This window comes from Sus scrofa, chromosome 15 (assembly GCF_054392235.1).
Source record: "Sus scrofa isolate SSC_HxYL_T2T_F1_AM1 chromosome 15, Sscrofa_HxYL_maternal_Yorkshire_Landrace_v2.0, whole genome shotgun sequence".
NCBI lineage: Eukaryota > Metazoa > Chordata > Mammalia > Artiodactyla > Suidae > Sus > Sus scrofa.
The window spans coordinates 125,727,760-125,753,884 of NC_139397.1; the positions used below are offsets into that span (position 1 = coordinate 125,727,760).

The window sequence follows — 26,125 nt, forward strand, 5'->3', positions numbered from 1 at the left end:
GCTTGGCCCAGGATTCCATGCCTCCAAATTAACTTTTAAAAATTATCTCTTGCCGCGGGAGCGGCCCAAGAAATAGCAACAACAACAACAACAAAAGACAAAAAAAAATTATCTCTCATATCGGATTATTCCTTCAACTCTCTGAAGATTATGGACACTACCGGGTGCATTTTGGACTCTAGAGGGCGCTGGTATTTTTCCCAGGAGAAAAGGACGAAGGAAAGACTACACCGCCTCGCGCTTATTGATTTTTGAGTTGGATTAACTGAGAGTAGCAGTCACCTCTATTTATTTCCGTAGAATTGATGATAGAGATATATGGTCTTGTATTTTCATCTCAAACCTGAGACCCGCAAATCACCTGAGCTTACAAATTTACTCCATATTCTATCAGGTTCACGTTGTTTATTACCGCCTGGCGACTACTAAAATTATTTCTATTCATTCTTGTTCCAGAAAGGATTTAGGGTAGCCTTCAAGATACATAGCACGACCAAAGACATCGAATATAACTGAGGAGAATGAGGAACAGGGAGAATAAATTCAGGCAATTATACAGAACCAAAGTTAGTTTAATCACAAAATGTATTCCATTAAATAGTAGACACTGCCAAAAAGGGGCTACAAATCTGGCAGTATGGGAGGAAAGGTAACACGTAAGGGGCTCTCAGCATCTAAAACAGTGTTCCCTGAGCCAGTATTATACAAAATAGTTTTCTTTTTCTTCTTTTTTTTTTTTTTGGCTATGTCTGCGGCATGTAAAAATTCCCAGACAACAGATTAAACCCCCGCCACAGCAGTGACCTGAGCCTCTGTAGTGACAACCCCAGATCCTTAACTCACTGCACCCCAAGGGAACTCCTTTAAAAAAATTTTTGTAGATCCCATGAATTGCCTTATAGTAATATATAGAGATATATGTTCCCTGTGCTGATAGCTCTTAAACAACCATAAAATAACTAATTTGTAGACAAAATGACTTAGAGGCAAAACTATAAAAAATATATCACCATTAAGAACATTAATTAAATGTAACAAATGAGTTTGGCTGAAATTAAATTACTGCTTGCAAGGCAAATATGAAACTAACTGCTTCCATTCTGATACTTTTGAATTTAGCTTGGTTCTTTTACTGGATGTCATGTAATGATTCATTTAGAACATGGGTTTTCTCTCTTTGGTTAATATGGTGTGCCTTGACGTCATTTGTCTTTCATTTGGCCAACAAAAAAATCTGAATATTTTGATATTATCAGATCCCAAATATTGCTGTAAACACAAATAGAAACGTGGGCCATGAAATGTCTGTCAATATTTGGTTATGAGACACTCATCCAGATAACAGGAGACTCCTATGAATACTCTAAGGTATTTGTACTTTCATTTGGATGATCTAAAAAAAAATGAAGTAGAATGAACAGTTCTTTCTACTTCATGGAAATTCAATTCATTGAAATTCATTGGCAAAGAAGATGATGGGAGAGAGAATAACGAAGTGATTTCTGGGATTGGGATCTGGGGGTGCCCATCAACAAAGAAAGCGTTTAGATAGAGTCACGGATCTGGTGGCTGAGATAATGAGTTAATTTTATGGTTTGTGAAGTTTGGGATGTCTGTGCAAGATAGAAAAGTCCAGGAGTTCCTGTCGTGGCGCAGTGGTTAAAGAATCCGACTAGGAACCATGAGGTTGCGGGTTCGGTCCCTGCCCTTGCTCAGTGGGTTAATGATCCGGTGTTGCAGATGCGGGTGGGATCCTGCGTTGCTGTGTCTCTGGCGTAGGCTGGTGGCTATGGCTCTGATTAGACCCCTAGCCTGGGAACCTCCATATGCCGCAGGAGCGGCCCAAAGAAACAGCAAAAAAAAAAAAAAAAAAGATAGAAAAGTCCAGGAGGCAGTTCACCACATCTGTCTAAAGTTCAGGATGGGTGTCTGGGCTGGAGAGAGAAGTCAGAATCTTCAGCGTTGTTATAGTTATTGTGCCCCCTCCCCCAAATTCACCCGTTGAAACTCAAATCCTTGATACCTCAGAATATCACCATATTTGAAGATAGGGCCTTGAAAGAGGTAAGCAAGGTTAAATGAGGTCATATAGACAGACCTTAATCAAAACTGATCAGTATCCTTATAAAAAGAGGAAATTTGTACATTCAAGGACAAACATTGGAAGAGGCAACGAGAGGGTACCCACCTGCAAGGCAAGGGGAGAGGCCCAAGAAAAAATGAACCCTAACTTACTGGCATCTCACTCACAGACTTCTAGCCTCCAGAACTGTGAGAAAATAAATTTCTGTTTTTTTTCTTTGTTTGTTTGTTTTGGGCTGTGCCCACAGTATCTGGAAGTTTCCAGGCCAGGGATTGAACCTACGCCACAGCAGCAACCACTGAGCTGAGCCACTGCAGTAACAACGCCAGTGCCTTAACCTGCTTTGCCACAAGGGAACCCCTACATTTCTGTTGTTTAAGCCAGGCTGTGGCATTTTATGGCAAACTAAATAAAAGCATGTATTGATAGTAGTGGAAGCTATAGCATGTCTGAGATCATCTAGGATTACAGAATGAGAAGAAAAGTCTACCTCCGTAAGAACTCTGGGGAACACTTCACATCTCTAAGAGCTAGGTGGGAGAAAAGGAGTCCCCAAAAGAGAATGAGAAGGACTCTCTGTGGCGTAGGAGAAGAGTCAGCAGAGCCTGATGGGAGCCAAAGGAAGACAAAGTTTCCAAAAGAGAGGAAGTACTGCAAGTGGTTCAGAAAGACGAAGCCTGAAAATAATTTTGGCAAGTAGGGGGACCTCATAAATGCACTTTAAGAAGAATAATTCTATCAGAATGATTCTGATAGAAGCCATACCGTAGATTTTAGTGTGACTGGAGTTGGGGAAAGAGAGCCAAAGAAAACTTTTTCAAGAAGTTCGATTTGAAGAAGCATGCTTTATAAAGTCTCAGAGTAATTTCTGATGACTGCATAATTGTCTGTCATTTGATTGTATTACTTTCATGTTGTCTGTGTTGGTTAGAAATTTATCTCCTTATGTATTTTTTTAATCTATTTATTACTGTTTCAAATAACTGTGACAAAGATATTTAGATATACTTTATTTTATACGCAAATCAGTTCCTTAGGCTAGATTGCTAGATTTAAAATTGTTGAAAAGAGGAGTATAAATATTTTTAAAGTGTTAGTTAGATCCATCAAATTATTATTTAGCAGGAATATACGAATTTTTGTCTTTCATGCAGTGTAAGAGGTGACCAATTTCATTATATCCTAGCTAGAAGTGAATTTTGTGATTTTTGAGAACTTTTTTTTTTTGTTTTTTGGTCTTTTTTTGGTCTTTTTAGGGCTGCTCCTGTGGCATATGGAGGCTCCCAGGCTAAGGGTCTAATCTGAGTTACAGCTGCTGGCCTACATCAGAGTCACAGCAACTCCAGACCCAAGCCATGTCTGCAACCTACACCACAGCTCACAGCAACGCCATATCCTTAACCCATTGAGCAAGGCCAGGGATCGAACCCGCAACCTCATGGTTCCTGGTTGGATTCGTTTCTGCTGTGCCACGATGGAAGCTCCCTGAAAACATTTTTGTTCCCTACAAGAGGGAACCTTGGCTCCTCAGACAACTGGCAGGTTCAAGTTTTGGGAAAAGGAAAGTTCAAGAGGAGCCTGGTATATCTGAGTCAGGAAGTAAGGAAATGTTCAAGAATTGTTGGAGGCGGAGTTCCCGTCGTGGCGCAGTGGTTAACGAATCCGACTGGGAACCATGAGGTTGCTTGAGGGTTCGATCCCTGGCCTTGCTCAGTGGGTTAAGGATCCGGCATTGCCGTGAGCTGTGGTGTAGGTTGCAGACGCGGCTCGGATCCCCCTTTGCTGTGGCTCTGGCGTAGGCTGGCAGCTACAGCTCAGATTGGACCCCAGCCTGGGAACCTCCATATGCCGTGGGTGTGGCCCAAGAAATTAAAAAAAAAAAAGAAAAAAAAATTGTTGGAGTCATATTAAATGGATTCAGGAGCCAGCTGGAAGGGGCTTTCATTGGACAAATTGGGTTCAACTGAGCATGAAAATGAGTGATGAGGAATTCTTGTTGTGACACAGTGGGTTAAGGATCCGGCACTGCTGCAGCTGTGGCAAGGTCACAGCTACAGCTCAGATGTGATCTCTGGGAACTTTCATATGCTGCAGATGCTGCCACAGAGAAAAAAAAAAAAAGAGTGGTGGCAATAAATGACACCACATTGGCCCCCCACCCCACAAGTTCATACTGATACTATTAGAAGATGAACTTAGGGGTATTAAAATTCTTGAGTTTATTTGAGCAAGAATTGCTCATCACCAAATGGGAAATGGTTAGAAGCAGTCCATCGAAAAGGGCCAGGGGAAAAGTCTTTTATAGAGAAGAGGCTGAGGTAAAATAAGGAAATTATTTGATTGGCTATAGCTTGAGCTAATGGCTTATTTGGCTGTTTATGATTGGTTATCTGCTGGCTTCAAATTTCTAAATTTGATGCATGACAAGCTTGGGTTTTGGCTTATTTGCATAGGCTACGAAAGCATCGGAGCCCCCTCTGTCTAATGGCTACCTTATTCAATTAATTTGATAATACTAATCAATATTAAAAAAAGAAAGAGTAAGAAAAGCTATTTACTTTCCTTTTTTTGTGGCTTAAAGAACAGGAATTTATTGTCTCATATTCTGGAGGCTAGAGATCTGAAATCAAGGTATCATCTGATTTCCTTCTGAGGGTGGTGAGGCAAAATTTGTTCCCGCTTCTCTCCTGGCTTCTGGAGGTTGGACCATAATCTCTGGTGTTCCTTGATTGTGGCAACATAATTCCAGTCTTGGCCTGGTGATCTTCCTGTGTCTGTCTCTGGGTCCAGATTTCCCCCCTTTTTAAGGTCCACCAGTCACAATTGATTAGAGGCTCATCCTACTGACCTCATCCTACCTTGATCATCTTCAATAACCCTATTTTCAAATATGTCCACATTCACAGGTACTTCAACATCTTTTTTCTTTTCTTTTCTGGCCCTGATATGTAGCAGCTTGATGTGAGATCTCAGTTTCCATACCGGGTATTGCACTCAGGCTACAGTGCTGAAAGTGTTGAGTCCTAGCCACTCGACCACCAGGGAGCTCCCTAGAACTTCAACATCTTTGAGGAGGACACAATTCAACCCACAGCCATAGTAGAACTGAGATTTGAACATAAAGTGTGGGTTGGAATTGTAAGATTCAAGAGGTTATGGCTGTACCCTGGAATGCGTGGAAGGCTTGAAAAACTACTGCTGCCTGGGACCACTTGCTCCAGAGTAGGACCCAAGCATGATGGATAGTTTTTCAAAAGCTCCCTCAGTTGATTCTAATGTACAACTAGGGTTGAGAACTATTGAAATTATAAAATGCCATCCCTGTTCTGCAGAGGAGTAAGTCAAAGTGACCACTAGCTCGAGATTACAAAACAATTTCAAAGGGGTTCAATTCAGTTTAGTAACTATTTATGGGCCTCTTGACAAGGCTTTGTAATGGGCTCCGACAACACAGATAGAGACATAGGGTGGAAGAAGGTGGCAGTGATTGGAAGGGGGCACGAAGTGGGCACAAAAAGGGCTTCTAGAGTGCTGATAAAGTTCTGTTTCCTTACTGGGTGGTGCTTACAGAGGTTATACAGTTATTGTTTTGTGATAAGTCAGTGAGTGCTCATGATCTGTGCACTTTTCATGAGATAGGCTCTCCTTTCACAAAAAGTTATATTCACGTGAAATAGAGTGATATGATTGTGACCGAAGGTGCCAACATCAAACTGAATTCTATGTGTGTCACATTCTTCCGGCACAGGTCCAGCCACTTGGGAGATGCCAGAAAAGTCATCAGAGAAAGCGAAGGGCCCTGTGTCACCTGGGAGCAGATGAAAGGAGAACATCAGCTGGTCTCAGGACTTACTGAAGTTCAAGTTCTTTGTGTCTCAGTGCAGAAGGAATTCAGCAAGATGCAAAGTGATGGGTAAAAATAGATTTATTGAGAGAGGTAGACAGAATGTGGCGAAAAGCTATTTATTTTCTATACAAATACAATTAATACATATAGCATAGTACTCTCATCACAATAATCAGATCAGCAAGAATCATGTGTACTCTGACAAAAGTTTTTTTTTTTTTTTTTTTCTTTTCCTTTAGGGCTGTACCTGTGGAAGTTCCCAGGCTAGGGGTTGAATCAGAGCTGCAGCTGCCAGCTATAGCCACAGCTACAGCCACAGCAATAGCAGATCCAAGCCTAGTCTGTGACCTAAACTGCAGCTCATGGCAATGCTGGATCCTTAACCCATTGATCGAGGCCAGGATCGAACTTGCATCCTCATGGATACTAGTCAGGTTCTTAACTTGCTGAGCCACAGTGGGAAATCCTGACAAAAGTTTTTGAGGCAGATATTTACATAAAGTATCCTTCTATATTTAAAAAATTCACCTTGAGTTAATTTTGATATCTGGAATGAGGTGAGAATCTAAACTGCTTTTTTTGGAATTGCTGTCTTGGCTCAGCTGTTAGTGAACCCGACTAGCATCCGCGAGGACGTAGGTTTGATCCCTGGCCTTGCTCAGTGGGTTAAGGATCCCCTGTTGCCATGAGCTGTGGCCTAGGTCGCAGCTGTGGCATAGGCTGGGGGCTACAGCTCCAATTGGCCCCCTAGCCTGGGAACCTGCATATGCTGCAGGAACGGCCCAAGAAATGGCAAAAAGACAAAAAAAAAAAAAAGTGTCTGTCAAATGGCCATTTTATCATTGTTATCTTAAATCTGGAGGCCCCTTAGACTGAGGAGGCTCCAATGTTTTAGTAACCTATGTAAGCAAACCAAAACCCAAGCCTGTAATGCCTCAAGGTTAGAAATATGAAACCAAAGATAACCAATCACAAACAGCCACCTAGACTTTCCCAAATAAGCCATCAGCTCAAGCTATAACCAATCAAATAATTTTCTTGAGTTGCTTCAGCCTCTTTGTAAGTCTTTCCCCTAGCTTCTGTCCATGGAGTGCTTCTAACCTCTTTGCATTTGGGGATGCCCGATTTCTTGCTCAGATAAACTCTTAGACATTTTAATATGTTACCTTTTAACACCGTATATGGAGTTTCTTTTTTTAAAAATGATTTTTATTTTTTCCATTATAGCTGGTTTATAGTGTTCTGTCAATTTCTGCTGTACAGCAAAGTGACCCAGTCACACAGATATATACATTCTTTTTCTTGCATTATCCTCCATCGTGCCTCATCAAAAGTGACTAGATATTGTTCCCTGTGCTATACAGCAGGATCTCATTGCTTATCCATTCCAAATGCCATAGTTCACATGAGGTTTCTATATACATTAGTGTATTGACTGGGGTATCCTGTTCATTTGGTCTCTTGATTTAATTTACACTTCATGGTAGGTGTATGAAACATTCATGTCACCAGGCTAATTACAAGGGGTGGGTTTGCTTTTCTTTCTGTTTTTGGAAGGCATAGACTTGAGCATGTTTACAGGCTGAGGAGGAAGAGTTATTGAAAAAAGAGAGGTTGAAGATATGGTGGAAACTCCCACGGGAGATCTGAGAGGGTGGATTGAGAGCTGCGAAGATTGATCGGGGAAAGAAGAGGCTTCTTTCTCCCAGAGATGAGGACAGGAGTCAGGTCAGGGTAGATGTGGATGCAGGTAAATGTCATGGGGGTGGTTAGTTAGGAATCAGACCCAACACTTGGGTTATTTCATTTGTAGATGAAATTCTCTTGTTGAGTATGATAGTGAAGGTCACCAGTGGTGGCGTGGGGTAGCAGTAGTGAGGAATGGAAGAATTTGACTACCAACTCCCCGGCTGATTGCTGAGGGGCCCATCTGAAGATGGTGACCAGGATTTATACTGCTATCAGCCTTCAGGTTTGGATACTACTCTGAGAAGACACAACTCAAGGAAAACTGGGTGCTGATTTGCCAAAATTCTTGTGGGGAAAGGGCCTGCAGAATTAAATTAAAATAGCAAAATGATGGATAAGGCTGGTGAGGACGATAAAGCGAGACAGGGATTGGTGACTTTATTTGCGCCAGTCCTTGCAACAAAAAATTTCAGTGAAAAAATTAGCTGTAGAGCTAACATCACTTATTCTGGATTAGACACTATGCCAAATTCTTTTTTTTTTTTTTTTTTTTTTTGGTCTTTTTGCCTTTTCTAGGGCCGCTCCCGCGGCATATGGAGGTTCCCAGGCTAGAGGTCCAATCGGAGCTGTAGCCACCGGCCTACACCAGAGCCACAGCAACGTGGAATCCGAGACGCGTCTGCAACCTACACCACAGCTCACGGCAACGCCGGATCCTGAACCCACTGAGTGAGGCCAGGGACCGAACCCACAACCTCATGGTTCCTAGTCGGATTCGTTAACCACTGCACCACGACGGGAACTCCTATGCCAAATTCTTTACGTACAATGTTTTATTTAATCTTCAAAAAATTATCTGTGAAATGGGTACTGTCATTAACCCCATTTTACAGATAAGAGGTTTGGAACTTAAAGCAATAAGTAATTTGTTTCAGGTTACAGGGCTCATTGGCAGAATCACTCTAGTCTGACAACAGTTTTTGCTCTAGGTGCTCTATATTACTCAAAGGAACGTCAGTCCATAAGAATGCCGAGCCTGGTAATATATGTGTTCGATGATGTTGGTGCCCACATCATCGAACACATACGGTAACTGCAATCTAGTCAGCACCCATCCGCTGACCCGGCACGCGTGATGCTCACGCGCGCAGTCGCGGTGGCTTCCTCCAGAAAGGCTGAGGCGGCTTTATCTCGGTCAAGGTGTCGAGCACGACTCTATCTGGGCTGGACTCTTTCTGTCTGAGCGTCTGATCCGAACGTCCTGCAGGCGGGGCGGGGAGGGCGGAGCCGGGCCCTGGGAGAGTGGCGGATTGGAGGGGAGGAGGAACAGAGGGCGGAGCCTTGGGGGGGAAGCGAGAAGCCGCAGCAACCATGTAAGCAGCTTTGCTTCCTGCCGCAACCGCCGGCGGCCTGAGTAGCCGGCGCTGTCCTTTCTAGTCGCCTTCCTGCTCCAGAACTGGGTGAAGCCGAGGCTGGGGTGGAGGGAGGCCAGCGGGGCTGGGGCAGGAGGCGCAGGTAAGGGAGGGGGCCTGGCGCGCGGCCGGCTGGGCCTGAGGGTGGGGAGGAAGGCGGGTTTAAGAAGCTCTGGGGCGGAGCGGAGGGGAAATCCGAAGTGAAGGCGAGAGCTGGGGCTTCACTACCGCGGCTGGAGGCCGGGCTGTGGCCGAGGCAGGGCAAAGAAGAGCAGGAGAACCTGTCCCCTCAGTCAGCCGGCTCCTTAATTCCCCAGCTGCCCCTTGCCTGGCGAGTGGGGAAGGGAGCCGGGTGGGGCTGCGCTTTAAGAGGTTTCCTTGGAAACCTCTGAAGTTCCCTTGCTCCTCCTCTTGTCCCGTGCACTTGAGCTGGTTTCTGAGATGCATAGTCCAGTTCCTCCTCCCTCTGATGGATAAGCTCTGAGCCTTTCTTTCAGAGATGTATTCACAGACTGGGCAAGAAAGTTCCTAATTTGCAGAAACGACACTAACAATGGGGTTTCAAATATGTATATACTCCCTGCTTCTGCTATTTGAGGCTTTACCATGTGTACCTATGTTTCAAAGTCTCTTGAGGAGAGGATTTCCCAGTTCGTATTTTCCCCTTGTTTAGAACGTTCCCAACAAAAGGTCGAGAATGGAATATAAAAATGAGGCATCTCCTGTTCAGTACGTAAGTTATTATTAAGACATTCAGGAAATATGAGAAATACTGGAATTCAGTATTAAGTTATTTTTATTTACCTGATGAATATATATATGAAATTATCCTGTACTGATTCAGCGCCTCCTTTTGTAAAATTATTCCTGTACTGACCGCAGAGGTAGTTTCTTGGTATATTGTGCTGTCTTATTTTTGATTTATTTGAATCATATTTCTGAAATATTTGAGTCTTGTTTTCCGGCACTCCCAAACTCCCACTATAAAAATTCCAGCAAAAAATATTCTTAGTTTCTTTGGGTTGGATTCGAGTTTGTGACGAAGATGGGCGGGTGAAGTTTCTTCTGCAGAGAGAGTCTACTCTCCTGTGTCCTCCCTTTTTCTTCTTTCTGGGAAGTCATATGGATCATGTGGTTTTCCTTTAGAAAACCTTGATCTGTTGGTACATCGATCAAAAGTTGAACCAAAAAATCTTTGTAGGTGGAAAATAATGCTTCTAGTATTCAGCTGTCCTGCATTGTTAGGTATGTATTGAGTACTTAAAAAAAGTATTCGGTACTTAGAAATGACTGAGCTGATACTTGGATTTTTCTGTCTGTTAAAATTTTGTTTTGGCTCATGGAGCAGGCTTATTTTCAACATCTGATTAGCTTTTTGATAGTGGGTCTGCATACACTAGTAGGATTCCTCACTAGTGCTGCTGATACACGAGTGGTTTTTGAATGAGTAAGTTAATACTTATAATTACTTCTCGGATAGGAAAGCGTCCTAGTTTATATCGAAGTTTTAAGCTACCAGGTAATAAGGGTGGTAAGGCAGTTTTTTCAGGATCCTGATATCACTATGTAGTTATTGAGATGAACTCTGTGATTATATTTGTTTCAGAAATTACACTTGGTGAGTGTGCTCACGGTAATTTTTATCTTTTATCTTCAAAGCCTAATATGTGGGTGACCCTTAGGCGTGATGCTAAGACTCTGGGGAGGTTGCTGCCTCTGCTTCTCATGTTACTTGTGTCAAAAGTAGGATGTAGGGTGTTCTCCAAGGCCTTCAGGTTGTTTTTGAGGTCACATTATCCTTTCTCCCAAGTGAAGTCTCTGCCCCCCCTTCCCCTTTTTGAGTTTACACTTCATTAATCGCCACCTAATTTCCCAACCCTTTATGCTGGAGTATGGATTGTCCTGACACTTTAGAAGGACATGTCCTTTCCCTCTTTCCTTCCTCCTTTTCTCCCCCTTCCTCTTCTCCTTCCTCTTTTTCCTCCCCCTTCCCTCCGTTCCAATAAATAGTTTTGTTGCCAACATTCTATTCATCAGTGGTTTCATTTTTGCTTTGTTTAATTAATAATGAATTAAATTATTAATCAGGCAACATCTTGAGTAGTTAGAATTCAGATAGACCAGATTTGGAAGCCTGTGAAGAGCTACAAAATTAATTTTGCTCTGAAAAACGTAAACATGGGATCTAGTTATAGCCCTACCACGGAGTAACTTTGTGACGCTCAAGGAAGTTGTTTTAGGTTCAGTGTACCTTGGTTGTCTTAAAGGTAAAATGTAGTAATAAGGCTAGCTCTGTGAGTCTTCCAAGACTTTTGTAAAAATGAAAGGAGATGGGAGATAGGATTTTGAAAGTGAAAAGCATTTTATAAGAGTGTAATGTCCTCTTGGTAAAGTATAAATTAGATTCCAAGCTATAGCTTTTTTTTTTTTTTTTTTTTTTTTTTTTTTGGCTTTTAGGGCTGCACCTGCGGCATGTGGAGGTTCCCAGGCTAGGGGTCAAATCGGAGCTCCAGCCTATGCCACAGCCACAGCAATGCCAGATCTGAGCCATGTCTGCAACCTAGACCAGAGCTCATGGCAATGTCAGATCCTTAACCCACCGAGTGAGGTCAGGGATTGAACCCGCATCCTCATGGATGCTAGTCAGGTTCATTAACCGCTGAGCCATGATGGGAACTCCGAAAGCATTTTAATGTTGAGTTATGCGTTGTTCATGTTTCTCTTTTATTTGAAGTGTTAATCAATGTGGCAGAAAATAGACATCAGTGCTTTTCTGTAACTTCCATCTGGTGATGTGGTTAGCGTCATTGCTTTGGTTGATTAGTGATTTTTGGTGATAGGATACCTAAATGAGTTTAGGCTTCAAAGGAGGGAAACCTGATGCCTATGCCTGGAGGACAGATGAGGGGGATGTGTTCTCATAGGTGATGAGACATAGCTTGGGTAACTTTTGAGGTTTTATAACCTCACCTATGAGAAATATACTTAAGGGGGCACTTACTTCCTTTTCTTGGAAATATTTATTTTTTATATTTTTTTAAAAGAAAACATTGAAATAAGTAAAATAAAACTTTGAGGAATTTGTATGCTTGGGCAAAATCAGCCCCCCCCATAACTTTAAAAAGCTGGGTATCTCTTTTTCCAAAGAAAAAAAATCTTAAAAAATATGTTAGTTATGTGGAAATCTTTTTTTTTTCCTTTTTGCATGCTCACATTTAAGCCTTACCTCCAATTTTTAATAATTTTGGTATATTCTGTATTTGAATAGTAATACCGAAAATGAGGTTGACTGTGTAATCCTAGTTTTAGGTGACTGAGACTCTTGTGATCTAGATTGCAGTGTTTTCAGTCTTAATTTGGACTATATACTTAACTAGATTTATTTACTCTTTGGTTTTCATAGGTCTGACTTTCTGAAGTCAGATTTCTAGACATTTGGTTGCTGTTTGGAATCAACCTTTGGGTTTCCCGAAGAACTTATATGTTTGCTTATTTCTTTTGTTTATTAGACTCATGAAATGGCCACAGATGATAAGACTTCCCCAACATTGGACTCTGCTAATGATTTGCCTCGATCTCCTACTAGTCCTTCGCATCTCACACACTTTAAACCTTTGACTCCTGATCAGGACGAACCTCCTTTTAAATCAGCATATAGTTCTTTTGTAAATCTCTTTCGATTTAACAAAGGTAAGACTCACTCTTAAACATCGGAGACCCTACCATCTTGATACTCTGAAATTCTCCTGTCTGACTTTCATGCAGGGTCTTTGCAAGAAAGTGAAATATTAACAAGGAGGTAGCTTTAATCATAGGTCAGTGGGGTTAACTGCATAAGAGACATGCGAGAATTTTCCCTTTAATCTTTTTAATTATTGGCAACTGAAGATCTGAATTGAAAATTAAATGTTGAAATTGGCACAGCATTGTAAATCAACATACTTTAATAAAAAATAAAGAAAGAAAAGAGCTTTAAAAGGAGGTCCCTTTTTAAAGAGAAGTTAGCATTCTTTTTTTTTCCCTTAATATATTTCAATTTTCTTAAGTTCATAGAGTGGACTTTGCTCTTTTAGGGGTTAATAGCCAAAAGATTTTAACTATAGCAGTGAAACCAAAGGATCAGCACATAGGAGGAAAGCTTTATATTTTTCAAAAATTGAAAGTTTTCATGAAGGCCTATTATTGACTTAAACTTGTTAGGATAAGGTGTACATTTAATGACACCAGGTGAAAAGATATTTTGAAAATGAGCTCTTTTTAAGTAATATATTTTTTATTCATTTGAAGAATTGAAAAAACATGGCCTACATATTTTGCTTTATATTTGGCTGTATTATTTGAAATGTGTTAGAAAGCAATCCCTCCAGTTGTAAGGGATTTGGGGGTTAACAATTTAATTACCTCAGTAGAAATTTTAGTAGTATTAACTTTTATTAGCAGTCATGTTTAAAGCTCTGTAATACCTACTGTTAGTCCATTTTGAAGCAGTGATCTTTAAAAATAAACAGAACTCAACAATCTTATTTTTTAGAATAGTTTGAGTTATGAAAAAAATTGAGCAGAAAATACAGAGAGTTCTCATAAAGCCTTACACCCAGTTCCCCCTGTTATTTTATTTATTTTTTTCTTTTTTCTTTTTTTTCTTTTTAGGGCCACACCAGTGGCATATGGAGGTTCGCAGGCTACGGATCAAATTGGAGCTGTAGCTGCTGGCCTACGCCACAGCCACAGCAACTCGAGATCTGAGCCACATCTTCAACCTATACCTTAGGTCACGGCAACACCAGATCCTTAACCCACTAAATGAGGCCAGGGATGGAACCTACAAACTCATGGTTCCTAGTTGAATTTGTTTCCCCTGCAGCACAATGGGAACTCCCTCCCCCTGTTATTAACACCTTACATTGGTATAGTACATTTATTACAATTAATGAACCATTATTAACACATTTTTTTTTAATTAAAAAAAATTTTTTTTTCTGTTTTTTTTTTTTTTTTTTTAGGACCGCATTTGCGGCATATGGAAGTTCCTAGGCTAGGGGTTGAATCGGAGCTACACAGCAACGTGGGATCTGAGCTGGGTCTTCGACCTACACCACAGCTCACCTCACGGCAATGCTGGATCCCCAACCACTGAGTGAGGCTAGGGATTGAACCAGTATCCTCATGGATCCTAGTTGGGTTCGTCAACTGCTGAGCCAGGAAGGGAGCTCCTGTTAACACATTGTTATTAACTGAAGTATGTATTTTATTTATATCTCTTCAGTTTCTATGTAATGCCTTTATTTTTTGTTCCCTGATTCCATGTTATATCACATTACATTTAGCTATTTTAGGAGAATATTATTTAGCACATATTTATTGAGCACCTAGTATCCACTGGACACCGTTTTAATAGTCCAAGGGAGCCACCCCATAAAACAACAACAAAAATGTGAAGCTTGTATTTTGTTTGCTTTAATATGCCCAAGAAGTTTCTTTTTTTTTTTTTGTCTTTTTGTCTTTTAGGGCCACACCCGCAGCATATGGAGGTTCCCAGGCTAGGGGTCCATTCTGAGCTGTAGCCGCCAGCCTACACCACAGCCACAGCCAACATGGGATCTAAGTCGAGTCTGCGACCTACACCACAGTTCACGGCAATGCCAGATCCTTAACCCATTGAGCGAGGCCAGGGATCGAACCCGTGTCCTCATGGATGCTAGTTGGGTTTGTTAACTGCTAATCCACGACAGGAACTCCAAGAAGTTTCTAATGAAAGTAAAACAAACTGAAGATCACAAATACAAGGATGTAATTATTGGCCTGTAATTTTGTCACCTTTGAATCTCTTTTCATTAAAAAAAAAAAAAAAAAAAAAAGGCCTGGAGTTCCCGTCGTGGCTAATGAATCCGACTAGGAACCATGAGGTCGCGGGTTCCATCCCTGGCCTTGCTCAGTGGGTTAAGGATCTGGCATTGCCATGAGTTGTGGTGTAGGCTGCAGATGCGGCTTGGATCCAGCATTGCTGTGGCTCTGGTGCAGGCTGGCAGCTACAGCTCCGATTCAACCCCTAGCCTGGGAACCTCCAAATGCCGCAGTAGCGGCCCAAGAAAAAAAATGGCAAAAAGACAAAAAAAAAAAAAAAAAAAAAAGCCTAAGTTTTACTTAGTCATGTAATAAAAAGTATACATTCTTTCCTAAAACAACAACAAAAAAAAATGCATCTATTTCCTTTCCTTTGCTGAACTCTGAGTTTTAGTTTTTCTAATAATTCCAAGCTTTCCTTTGCTTCAGAGCGAGCAGAAGGGGGCCAGGGAGAACAGCAGTCTCTGACTGGAAGTTGGACCAGCCCTCAGCTTCCTTCAAGGACACAGTCTGTGAGGTCACCTACACCATATAAAAAGCAGCTCAATGAGGAGCTCCAGCGGCGATCTTCAGTGTTAGGTAAGACTGTTCTTGATTCATCCCTCTCAATGTAGTAGGTTTTCCCAGTCATTGTGTTTCCCAGGTTGTTCACTGACTTAACTTTTTTGCCCTTTGAAATAGTCAGGTACCCTTCAGAATCAATGAATCTGTTAACCTAGAGAGTGAAAGAATTTGTTGATAAAAAGAGTTCTTAGATATTTCATTAAACTTTAATGTAGGCAAGGCAGAGATCTCTTGACTGTGTTTTGATTAATTACTTGCTTGGGTTTCAGCAGAGAACAGTTTGCCACACCCCCAGGAGAACACAGGTTAGTTTCAGCTTTGTGAATGAATGCTGCACAGAGTCTGGGGGCGGCCAGCGTAATGGGATGTGCATGCCTCTGGCTGCAGAAGTCTCTCCACTCCATTAGTGGGCTGCCACTTGCTCTTGGCCTTCTGTCCTTGTCGGGTTGCACACTGTCAGTGTGGCTGGGTAAGCTGAGCTCCTCTCGCCTGTCTATTCTCCATCCTGGTCTACGACGCGGTCACCTCCTTCATTTTCATGCTCTTCTCTTTAGTACAGGCTGGGATCAGTGCGTGAATCGAGAGACTAGAGAAAGTGAGTTCTGTTTTCTTTCTGTTAGATTTTTACCTTGGTGCAGTGGTTTGCCCAACTCAAGGTGACAGGAGAAGGGCAGTGAACGGTGGCATAATGGAGGGGAGGGTTGAGCGTAGGTGTCCAGGAATGTCAGGGCCTGTCTTGCCTGGCCTTCGAGTGAAAATAGGCGGCCCAGGTAACAGTGGTTGGCAGGATATTTTATTGCTAGTTGAGCCTTGCTTCAGGACTTTCTTCTGGTGGGTTGGAGGAGGAGGAGGAACAAGCAGAGGAAGAGTTTCTTCTGAAGGACTGGAGCAGATTGGGTTGCATCACCTTTGCAGGTTTTCCAGGGCAGAGGGCCTCAGCCTGGGGTATGTCAGCCTTTTGGAAGAAAGAATCAGAGGGTAGGAGGGAGAGAGGGAGAAATGAGCTCCTCACTCCAAATGGATGGAAGGAAGCGCCCATCCCCACTTTAACCTTTAACCTTAATGGACTCTTCTTAGCTCTTTAACCTGATATGTGATAGCATTCCTATTTTTGCTAAGGAAGCTCTTATGACTAAATTTTATGCTGAATTAAACGTAGGATTTCTTTGTTTATAAAGTTGAGGAGTTGGACTAGAATCCAATCTTTTAGGGGTTACAGACTGACAGCCCACCAAACCTTGCTCTGGTGTTTTGCTAAACTTTAATTTAAATATCACTGAGTAGACTATAATGTCGAGTTTGCTGCAGTCCCCACCATTCCTTACTGTCTTTTATCAAGTCCACTTGATTCTTTCATTTTTACTTTAGCCGTTGGAGGCATTTGAGCTTCCCAAGTTGGGACTGTTCAACCAATTAATAGCTCCTTTTCCTACTAAAAGGCTATGGTTCCACTATTTATTAACTCTGTGACCTTGAAAAGTCATTTCTTTTTCTAATACTCATTTTATTAGAGAAGCCACTAAGATGATTTGCTTGAGAGCAGAGTGTGCTAGACCAGATTTTCTCTCAGGTCTCTTTCATCTTCATCCACGATCTGTGATTCTTTTGCTTCTAGAAACAGCCTTGCTCTTCCTTATTCAATTATTGCACACTGCTGATGATGCTATTTGTATGCTCTTATACTCCTTAGTGGCTAAATGCAAGTGGCTTCACAGTTAATTGTTGCCTGTGCATGGGAGCACAGCCTTACTCTTTTAACAGCTTCATCTGTCTCCTTTTACAATTCATAAATCATGGTTTAAAATGGAGACTTGAGAACAATTTGGTCATTCTAATACATATACATTTTTATTCTAAGGTATCTCCTGAAATTATTGTTTATAGAAAGAAAATGTTTTCAAAGTTTTCTAGGAATTCCCATTGTGGCTCAGTGGAAACAAATCTGACTAGTATCCATGAGGACACAGGCTTGATCCCTGGCCTCACTCAGTGGTTAAGGATCTGGTGTTTCCGTGAGCTGTGGTGTAGGTCACAGACATGGTTTGGATCTGATGTGGCTGTGGCTGTGGTGTAGGCCAGCGGCTACAGCTCCAGTCTGACCTCCTAGCCTCAGAACCTCCATATGCTGTGGTTGCGGCCCTAAAAAGATAAAAAAAGAAGTTTTCTAACATTGGTGCAGTTTAGATATCATTTCCATAATTATTATCTTGGAAACTTCTTAGCCAATTTAGATTTAGATACCAGCCTTTCATTCCTCTCTAATCCTTTCCTTCCCGTCCAACCAAAACAACACCAAAGGCAAATCTAGCAAATACATGGATTTGGTAAGCGTTTAGAGTGGGCTGTTTTCCATCTTGCTTGGCAGAGATTATTAGGTTAATGAGTTTAAGCTAATAGAGATGCTTATCCTTTTCATCAAGCCACATCTACTTCCTCCTTAGGTTTAATAACTGCTGGAGCCAAGAATAGGTAGACACTTGTGAAGTCATCTTGCTCTAAAAGGGAAATAATAGATGACAGCTTTAGTGGGCACACCCCACTCTGGAATGTAGGTTTGTTTTGTTATTAACAGGATTGGTTTCAGGATTGCTATTTCGAGAGCAAGGGATCCCTTCTAGTTTAGAGCTGCAGGGTGGAGGAGTGGCACTTCTTGGGTGAAGGGAAGTCTGTGGATAAATGGCCATCCTGGATGTTCTGCAGGCTGTCAGACTCTGTGGGGTTGGTTATTAAATTACTCCCTTGCAATTTACCTGGCGAGCCTTTGGGTTTGTGGTTTGCAGACTGAACTGAGCTGTTCAACCCTGTTGCAGACCTGTTTGACTGTAGAGACTGGGCTAGGATAACTCACTGGGATTGCTTTTCCTTCTGCTAAATTTCTAGTAGGTATTTATTATGGCTTAGAACCAAAGCACCCAAGAAAGCATTAGTAAATTAAGTGATGCTCCTGTCCAGGCCTCAGAATCATCAGCAATCTCAGACAGTGCTTGTCTCAGATAGCCCTTATTTGCTTGCGAAGCTGTGTTGTATACGGTAATAAACACTTTGAACAGCCTCTTACTCTTATAAAGACTAGTTTTAACTCTCAATTTGTATCACTGGCCGGGAGAACATAAGCATATGCTGAAAATAAGAGGCACTTTGCATTGTTTGCATTGATACTAGAGACTATTAAGGTTTTCGTTTGTTTATTTTTTTGGTGCAACTGACTTAGACACCAGAAGGAAAGCAGAACCTACCTTTGGAGGTCATGACCCTCGTACAGCTGTTCAGCTTCGAAGCCTCAGCACAGTATTAAAACGCCTCAAGGAGATCATGGAGGGGAAGAGCCAGGTACTCTAGAAGGTTTAGAAGATTACTTATTAAGCACTTATACAGGGATCATGCATTCTTCGCTGAAAATGATACAATGCCACTTGAAAGAAAGTTCAGTTAATGCTAACTCCAACTGTGACTCACCATATTTTTTCACATAAATTCTTCATTTTAATTTATCTTTTTTTTTCTTTTATGGGTTGTGCTTTTGGTGAAGTGTTTTTCTAGCCCAGGGGCAAAATAAATATTCTCCTGTGGTTTCTTTGAGAAGCTTTATTATTTGTATAGGGGTCAAGTCTCATTTTTTTTCCTGCATGGAAGACCAGTTAGACTCGGCACCAATTTTTTTTTTTTAAGACGACCCTTCATTGATTACATTAAGTATCTTGTTATTAATCCATATATATATGTGTGGGGACGTGCCAACACTTCTCTCGTCCACAGCGCCTTTTTTTTCTATCTTTGCACGAGTGCCCTAAAAATATTCTAGCTTTAGAATAAGTCTTAACAACTGACACTGAGTTATTATAAGTTGTAATATGTCCTTCAGCTTATTCTTCTTCAAGATTGTCTTGGTCATTTTGGCCTTTTGTATTCTCGTGCGAATTTTAGAAATAGCTTCATTTGTGCAAAAGAAACCTTCTAGGATTTGATTAGCATTGCCTTTACCATTGCATCCTAATACTCAGTATTTTTAAGAAGGCTTCACACATTTTTATTGTTACAGGACAGTGACCTGAAGCAATACTGGATGCCAGATAGCCAGTGTAAAGAGTGCTATGACTGTAATGAGAAATTTACCACTTTTAGGCGCAGACACCATTGCCGATTGTGTGGGCAAATTTTCTGCAGTCGTTGCTGCAATCAAGAAATCCCTGGAAAATTTATGGGTTATACAGGTAAATGCATATTACTGACCATTTTTTCACTTTTACAGGTCATGACTATAAAATAGTTATAATACAAGACCCAGGTTAAGTCATTTTTTATTTGGACTTTATGTGTGAGCTGGGGCAGGCGGCAGGGGGGAAGGGCACAAACATGCAAGAGACATGGCTTCGCTTTGAAGGACCTTGCTGTTGGATAATAAAATAGATGAAGATGTTCATAAATAATGAGCAAAAGGCCATGTATCATAGATCTAGCAAAAAACCATGGGCATGTTAACATTGATTACACAAGATGGTTAGGGTATTTTACTATGAGAATTTTTATTTTATGAAATAAAGATATCCCTTGAGTTATATGACACTGGACACTGTGCTTTAGCAAATTGCATTTACTCATATTCTTCCCTAAATTTTTTTTTCCTTTTCCTTTTTTTTCTCTTTTTAGGGCCACACCTGTAGCATATGGAAGATCCCAGATGGGGTTCTAAGTGAAGCCACAGCCACATGAGATCCGAGATGCATCTGTGACCTATACCCACACCTTGTGACAATTCTGGATCCTTAATCCACTGAGCGATACCAGAGATCAAACCCATATCCTCATGGATACTTGTAAGGTTCTTAACCTGCTGAGCCACAACGGGAACTCCCTTCCCTAAATTTTAGTAATCCAGACATTTAAAATCATTTGTTGAAGCAGGAGAAACTTAACAATGTGTGTGGGTTGATACAGTGACTAGGAAGTGGAAGGTGGGCAGAAGTTACCAAAAAGGGATGCTCTTAGCATCTCTTTCGTGTTATTTTTATTATCATGCAGAACTCCTTTTTGGCCTTATTCACTTAAAAAAAATTTTTTTTTCATCTTTTTAGGGCTATACCCTCAGGATATAGAAGTTCCCAGGCTAGGGGTCAAATTGGAACTGTAGCCACCAGCCTACACCACAGCCAAGCAATGCAGAATCTGAGCTGTGTCTTTGTTGTACACCACAGCTCCTGGCAACACCGGATCCTTAACCTACTGAGCAAGGCCAGGGATTGAGTCAGGTTCGTTACTGCTGAGCCATGATGGGAACTCCAAAAAGACATTTTTTTTTTTTTTAACTTAAGAATTCAGACCCCAGTTTCATCCAGATTATGGCTATAGCCTTCAAAAGATTTGTTTACTTTTAGTTTTTCCATACCTCTGATTCATTTTTCATACTTGTTAATATCTTGTTAAATGCTAATCTCATCATTTCGAGGTATTGCCTGGCGCAAAACCCTTTCAGAACTCCCATTACCTTTAGGATAAAGTTCTGTCTTGTTCATATGGTTGTTGTATTGGTTCCCTAGGGTTTTCGTAGCAAAATACCACAAACTGGCTTAGAACAGACAGAGATTTTTATTGTCTCTCAGTTCTGGAGGCCAGAACTACAGTAATAACCCCCACTCCACAGGTTAGGGAACAAATGTAGGGCTTCTGTCATTTGCTGAGTACGTCTATTCCAGTTATATATTCTCATACTGGAGGATAACACATGGGTTTGGCAACCCACTGAACCCCTTGTAAGACGGACCTGATCTGAAACTCCACTGATCGCCTGACCTCTGTAAGCCCCTGCTTTGACCTGAAACCACAGTAATGTCTTGGGCCTCTTGGAATTGGTATTAGTGCAGAGCCCAAGTCCAGTAATCCCCCTGAAGTTTGACTGTTAAACCTTTTTCTCAGTGCACAGACTCCCCCGTAAAAGGCTGTCCATCCCTTGGGGAAGCAGTGTACATTTTGGGGCAGTGTATTGGGGGTTCTTCCTCAAGGTGACCCGGCTTTCTGTCATTCAGAGACTTCTGAGTCTGTAAATGGCTCAAGTCTGCGAATTGGTTGAAGGAGCATGACTCTTTTCGATTCCAGTTAGACCTCTATTCGGTGATTTAGAGCTCCTTTTCATATGCAACTCCAGTAAGCATTTAGTGGACTGCCCATTTACTTTTTTAGGACCACCAGGATCAGAGCCATAGATCTCTATATAGATCACTCTCTTCTGATTACTGCTTTGACTTTGCTGTCAGAGTAACACGACCACCTTGTTTTTGGTGATTCAATGCCACCCCGAGTTCCCCATTGCATTTAGGTTTCTCAGTTCAGTGCCAGCAGTTCTGGTTTACTTTTTGACCTACAGAGAAGGATGAAGGCAAAGCTCTGCAAGGATATTATCAGAGCTCTTTTTTTTTTTTTTGTCTTTTTACCTTTTCTAGGGCCGCTCCCGCGGCATATGGAGGTTCCCAGGCTAGGGGTCCAATCAGAGCTGTAGCTGCCAGCCTACGCCACAGCCGCAGCAACGTGGGATCCAAGCCGTGTCTGCAATCTACACCACAGCTCACGGCAACGCTGGATCCTTTAACCCACTGAGCAAGGGCAGGGACCAAACCCGCAGCCTCATGGTTCCTAGTCAAATTGGTTAACCACTGTGCCACGACAGGGACTCCTATCAGGGCTCTTTTTAAATCCAGAATCTCTGCTTAGTGAGCCCCTATCAATGAATTCAGTTTGATCCAACTTCATGTTCTTTCCATTATTATTCTGTACCCTTGATATCCATTCCCACACATATTCCCTGGGTTTCTGTTTGTCTCCATTTGAAATGTCATGTCGTTCTTTTGGCGGGTAGTGAACTTCCTCAGGGGTCCCACTTTACAACTCACCTTTCAGGGCCTGCTGGGACTTGAGTCCTGTTACAGGTCTCTCAAAACAAAGAGGGTATTGGGTGTGGGTCCTGAGGAGAATAAACAGTGTCTTGCAAGGCAGTGAACTCATGGGAGGCCATTGTGAATTTTTCAGGCAAGCCAGGGTTAATGTCAGACAGGGTGGGAAGTCCACACCTACTCGCAAAGAAGATGAGGCAGAAGTTGAGAGTTCAGTGTCCTCAGCTTCATCAAGATCTTCCTTGATATCCCCATTGCAGGGTTCAGGAGCTCATTCCTTTATAACTAGTGCTCCCACTTGAGTAGCCGACCATCGCAAGTTTAAGTGGTCAGTGTGTGTGTGTGTCATGATTCAGTCACTTGCAGGATGAGACTTAGTGTGATTTTCAGCATTCTCAGCTCTGCAGCTATAAATGGTTCCTTTCAGGGAAGAAAGTTCGACTGAAATGTCCTGAGATATGCAGTCCATGGTCACCAGATCTTTGCCCCTTGTAAGTATTTGATTAGGAGTATCCATAGGTGATATTTCGTTGACGCTGTTGCCACATCATGCCATGGACTATCAGTGCTCCCATTACTACTGGGAATGAATCCTTATTGCTTTTAAGTCTAGAGACCATACCTAGAAACCCAAGAACCAATTCAGAAAACTTATCCTTAAAATCTTGTTGCTCTAGAACTACTCTTGGTACTAAAATTTTTAGTAAGGTGCTCCAAAGAAGCAGAACTAATAGAATCTTTACTTTTCTTCCTCTCAAATCCCCAACATTTATATATAGAAAGAGGTTTATTTTAAGGAATTGGCTCAAGTGATTAGGGGAACTGGCTAGTCAGAATTCCTAGGGTAGGCCAGCAGGCTGAAAACTCAGGCAGGATTTTTGTATTAAAGATGTGAGACAGAATTCCCTTTTTTTCCCCCTGGAATCCTCAGTCTTTGATCTTAAGGCCTTCAAACAATTGGATAGGGCCTGCCTTCAAACAGTTGGATAAGGCCCACCCACATTATGGAGGGTAATCTTAAAGTCAACAGATTGTACATTTTTGTTGTATTTTTAAAGAAAACCTTCACAGCAACAACTTGACTATTGTTGGTCTCAGCCAAGTTGACAAGTAGAATTAACCATTGCAAATGGGATAATAGGTTCTGGACACAATTATATATCATAAATAATACATGAATAAATACCTAGAATACCTAGGCACATAGAAAAGGATCAGTGAATGTTAAGCTGTGATTACTAGTGGTAGGAGCAGTGTTATCTCTGCATCTCTTATGCAATTTTTTTTTTTCTTTTTATGGTTGCACCTGCAGCATACGGAGGTTCCTGGGCCAGGGGTTAAATCAGAGCTGCAGCTGTCAGCCTATGCCAACACTCATCTGTGACCCAGTTTCTCATCTGTGACCTAGACCTCAGCTTGCGGCAGTGCTGGATCCTTAACCCACTGAGCGAGGTCAGGGTTCATCCTCACAGAGATGATGTTGGATCCTTAACCTGCTGAGCCACAGGGGGAACTCCTTGTGCAATTTTAAAATTTTGACTGTTGTGTTCAGTGGGTGGAGTTCTTTGAAGGCAGGCTGTGCCTTATCAACCTGTTTACCTCATCATATAATATAGACATGTGCTCATTAGGCCCTTGCTGGTGAGGATTCTTCAGGAAATGAAAACTTTTCTGGTCAGGCTTGGATACCTTTAATTTTTTTGTCTTTTTAGGGCCATACCCAGGCATGTGGAAGCTCCCAGGCTAGGGGTCCAACTGGAGTTGCAGCTGCCGGCCTATGCCACAGCCACAGCAATGCCAAATCTGACCTGCATCTGTGACCTACACCACAGGTCACGGCAATGCCAGATGCTTACCCACTGAGCGAGGCCAGGAATTGAACCCACATCTTCATAGATCCTGATCTGGGTTCGTTACTGCTGAGCCATGGTGGAAACTCCCTTGGCTCCTTTTATTGATCTGATTGTTTTCATTCTAATAGCTGACTGATTAAGGGAGATTTCTTTTGCAGTGTAAGAACCAAGCCTCTGTTTGCAAGACCTTTCTGTAGGAGGTAATTTCATCTCCTTCCTGCAGTTCTGCTTTGGTTGGCCAGTGGTGGTGTGTCCTAGCACTCTTTTATCATGGCCTGGAGTTCATTTTGTTGTTGTTGTTTTTGGTTCCTGATTGGAGGTATTTTTCTCTAGATTCATCTGTTGAATCATGGTGTTAGAAATGAATACAGCAACATACAGTATTTAATTTTGCTTAAAATACATGCATAATTTAATAAAGCTGAGTACTGTGTAATGGTTGTCTTAGAATGAAAAGATCCTTTATTGTACTTGGTAGTAATTACAGTAAAAACACTTGACTTTTAGAGGTCTTTTGTTCCATGTCACTTTAGTTTTCTAATGTTAATGGTCAGAATAATTAAAGTAGACTTGTTGAGTAACATTTATTGGTAAAGTTTAATTATCTTAACTCCTTTTTAAGTGCACTAAAATGTTATAGAAAAACGGTAGAAATGAAAATTTAACATTTAGGCAGAACTGCATCCAAAACCAAAAAAATCCAGCATTTGAAATTATTAAACAACCTTGTTGTTTGTCTTCCCAAGAATATTGTATTTCCATCCTAACATTAACTATAAGAATTTCCTTTATGGTTTTCCCCCTCATATTTCATATCGTTTGTAAGCCAGTTTTGTTTGTTTTTAAAACCATGCCACCTTGTGGACGCCATTCTTCACGGCTTCACATAGAGATCTAAATAACGTTTAACCTCCTTGATACTTAGGGAAAAAGTGTTGTTGCTATTTGTGTTGGTTTATGTGTTCAGTTAAAAAAAATTCTTTTTTCTTGAACCTGTTGTTGCTGATAGATCCCTAACTTCACTTTCAGAACCTTGGGAATTTTTTTTTTTTTTTTTTGCCATGCCCATGGCATGTGGAGGTTCCCAGGCCAGGGATCAAACCGGTGCCACAGCAGTGACCTGAGCTGCTGCAGTGACAGTGCCTGATGCTTAACCCCCTGTACCCAAAGGAACTCCCAAGAAGTGTTCTTTTAAGCAGAGTTTTCTGGTACATTGAGTCAAATTTTCTTGTTATAAATATTTGGGGTAATTTGGATGGATTTATCATAATGATTATTTTTGAAATATATAGCAGAGCTAACTACATTAATTCACTTTTTTTTTGTTGTTGTTTTTTTAGGGCTGCTCCCATGGCATATGGAGGTTCCCAGGCTAGGGGTCGAATTGGAGTTGTAGCCGCTGGCCTTCACCACAGCCACAGCAATGCTGTATCTGAGCTGCGTCTGCGATCTACACCACAGCTCACGGCAACGCCAGATCCTTAACTTACTTAGTGAGGTCAGGGATTGAACCCGTGTCCTCATGTATCATGGTTGGGTTCGTTAACCACTGAGCCACGACAGGAACTCCACTTCACTTTTTAAAAATATCTTTTTTGGTAGTCTTTTACTTTCCCTGTTACTAGATTAACTATTAACCCAAGGACTTAATATGTTCTCTTAAGTAATATATTAGTTACCTTTTCCTTAGTTGTCTTTTTTTTCTTCCTAGGGGACCTCCGAGCCTGTACATACTGTAGAAAAATAGCCTTAAGTTATGCTCATTCCACAGACAGTAATTCCATTGGCGAAGACTTGAATGCTCTTTCAGATTCCACTTCCTCTGTGTCTGTACTTGATCCCAGTGAACCACGAACACCTGTAGGGAGCCGAAAAGCCAGCCGCAACATATTTTTAGAGGATGATTTTGCCTGGCAAAGGTACTGTTACTTAAATATGATTTTATTTATATT

General features: G+C 41.5%; 1 protein-coding gene across 25 annotated transcripts in view; it reads left to right on the plus strand.

Moving 5' to 3' along the window:
- The first annotated feature begins 8,954 nt into the window (after nt 1–8,954).
- PIKFYVE (phosphoinositide kinase, FYVE-type zinc finger containing) overlaps nt 8,955–26,125 on the plus strand; it is a 96,555-nt gene continuing 79,384 nt past the window's right edge. For 6 of the 25 annotated variants that reach the window (XR_014829126.1, XR_014829125.1, XM_013984435.3 and 3 more), the window contains exons 1-7: nt 8,955–8,992; nt 12,541–12,721; nt 15,305–15,454; nt 15,709–15,744; nt 18,651–18,769; nt 19,479–19,650; nt 25,885–26,092. Coding sequence is in view for 22 of the 25 variants with exons in the window: in XM_013984435.3 (XP_013839889.1) it covers nt 12,550–12,721; nt 15,305–15,454; nt 15,709–15,744; nt 18,651–18,769; nt 19,479–19,650; nt 25,885–26,092 (857 nt within the window). In the remaining 3 variants the exon portion in view is untranslated. Of the gene's footprint in view, nt 9,135–12,540; nt 12,722–15,304; nt 15,455–15,708; nt 15,745–18,650; nt 18,770–19,478; nt 19,651–25,884; nt 26,093–26,125 lie in introns of all 25 variants that reach the window. The other 19 variants (XR_014829127.1, XM_013984437.3, XM_021076160.2 and 16 more) reach the window with 5 other exon arrangements.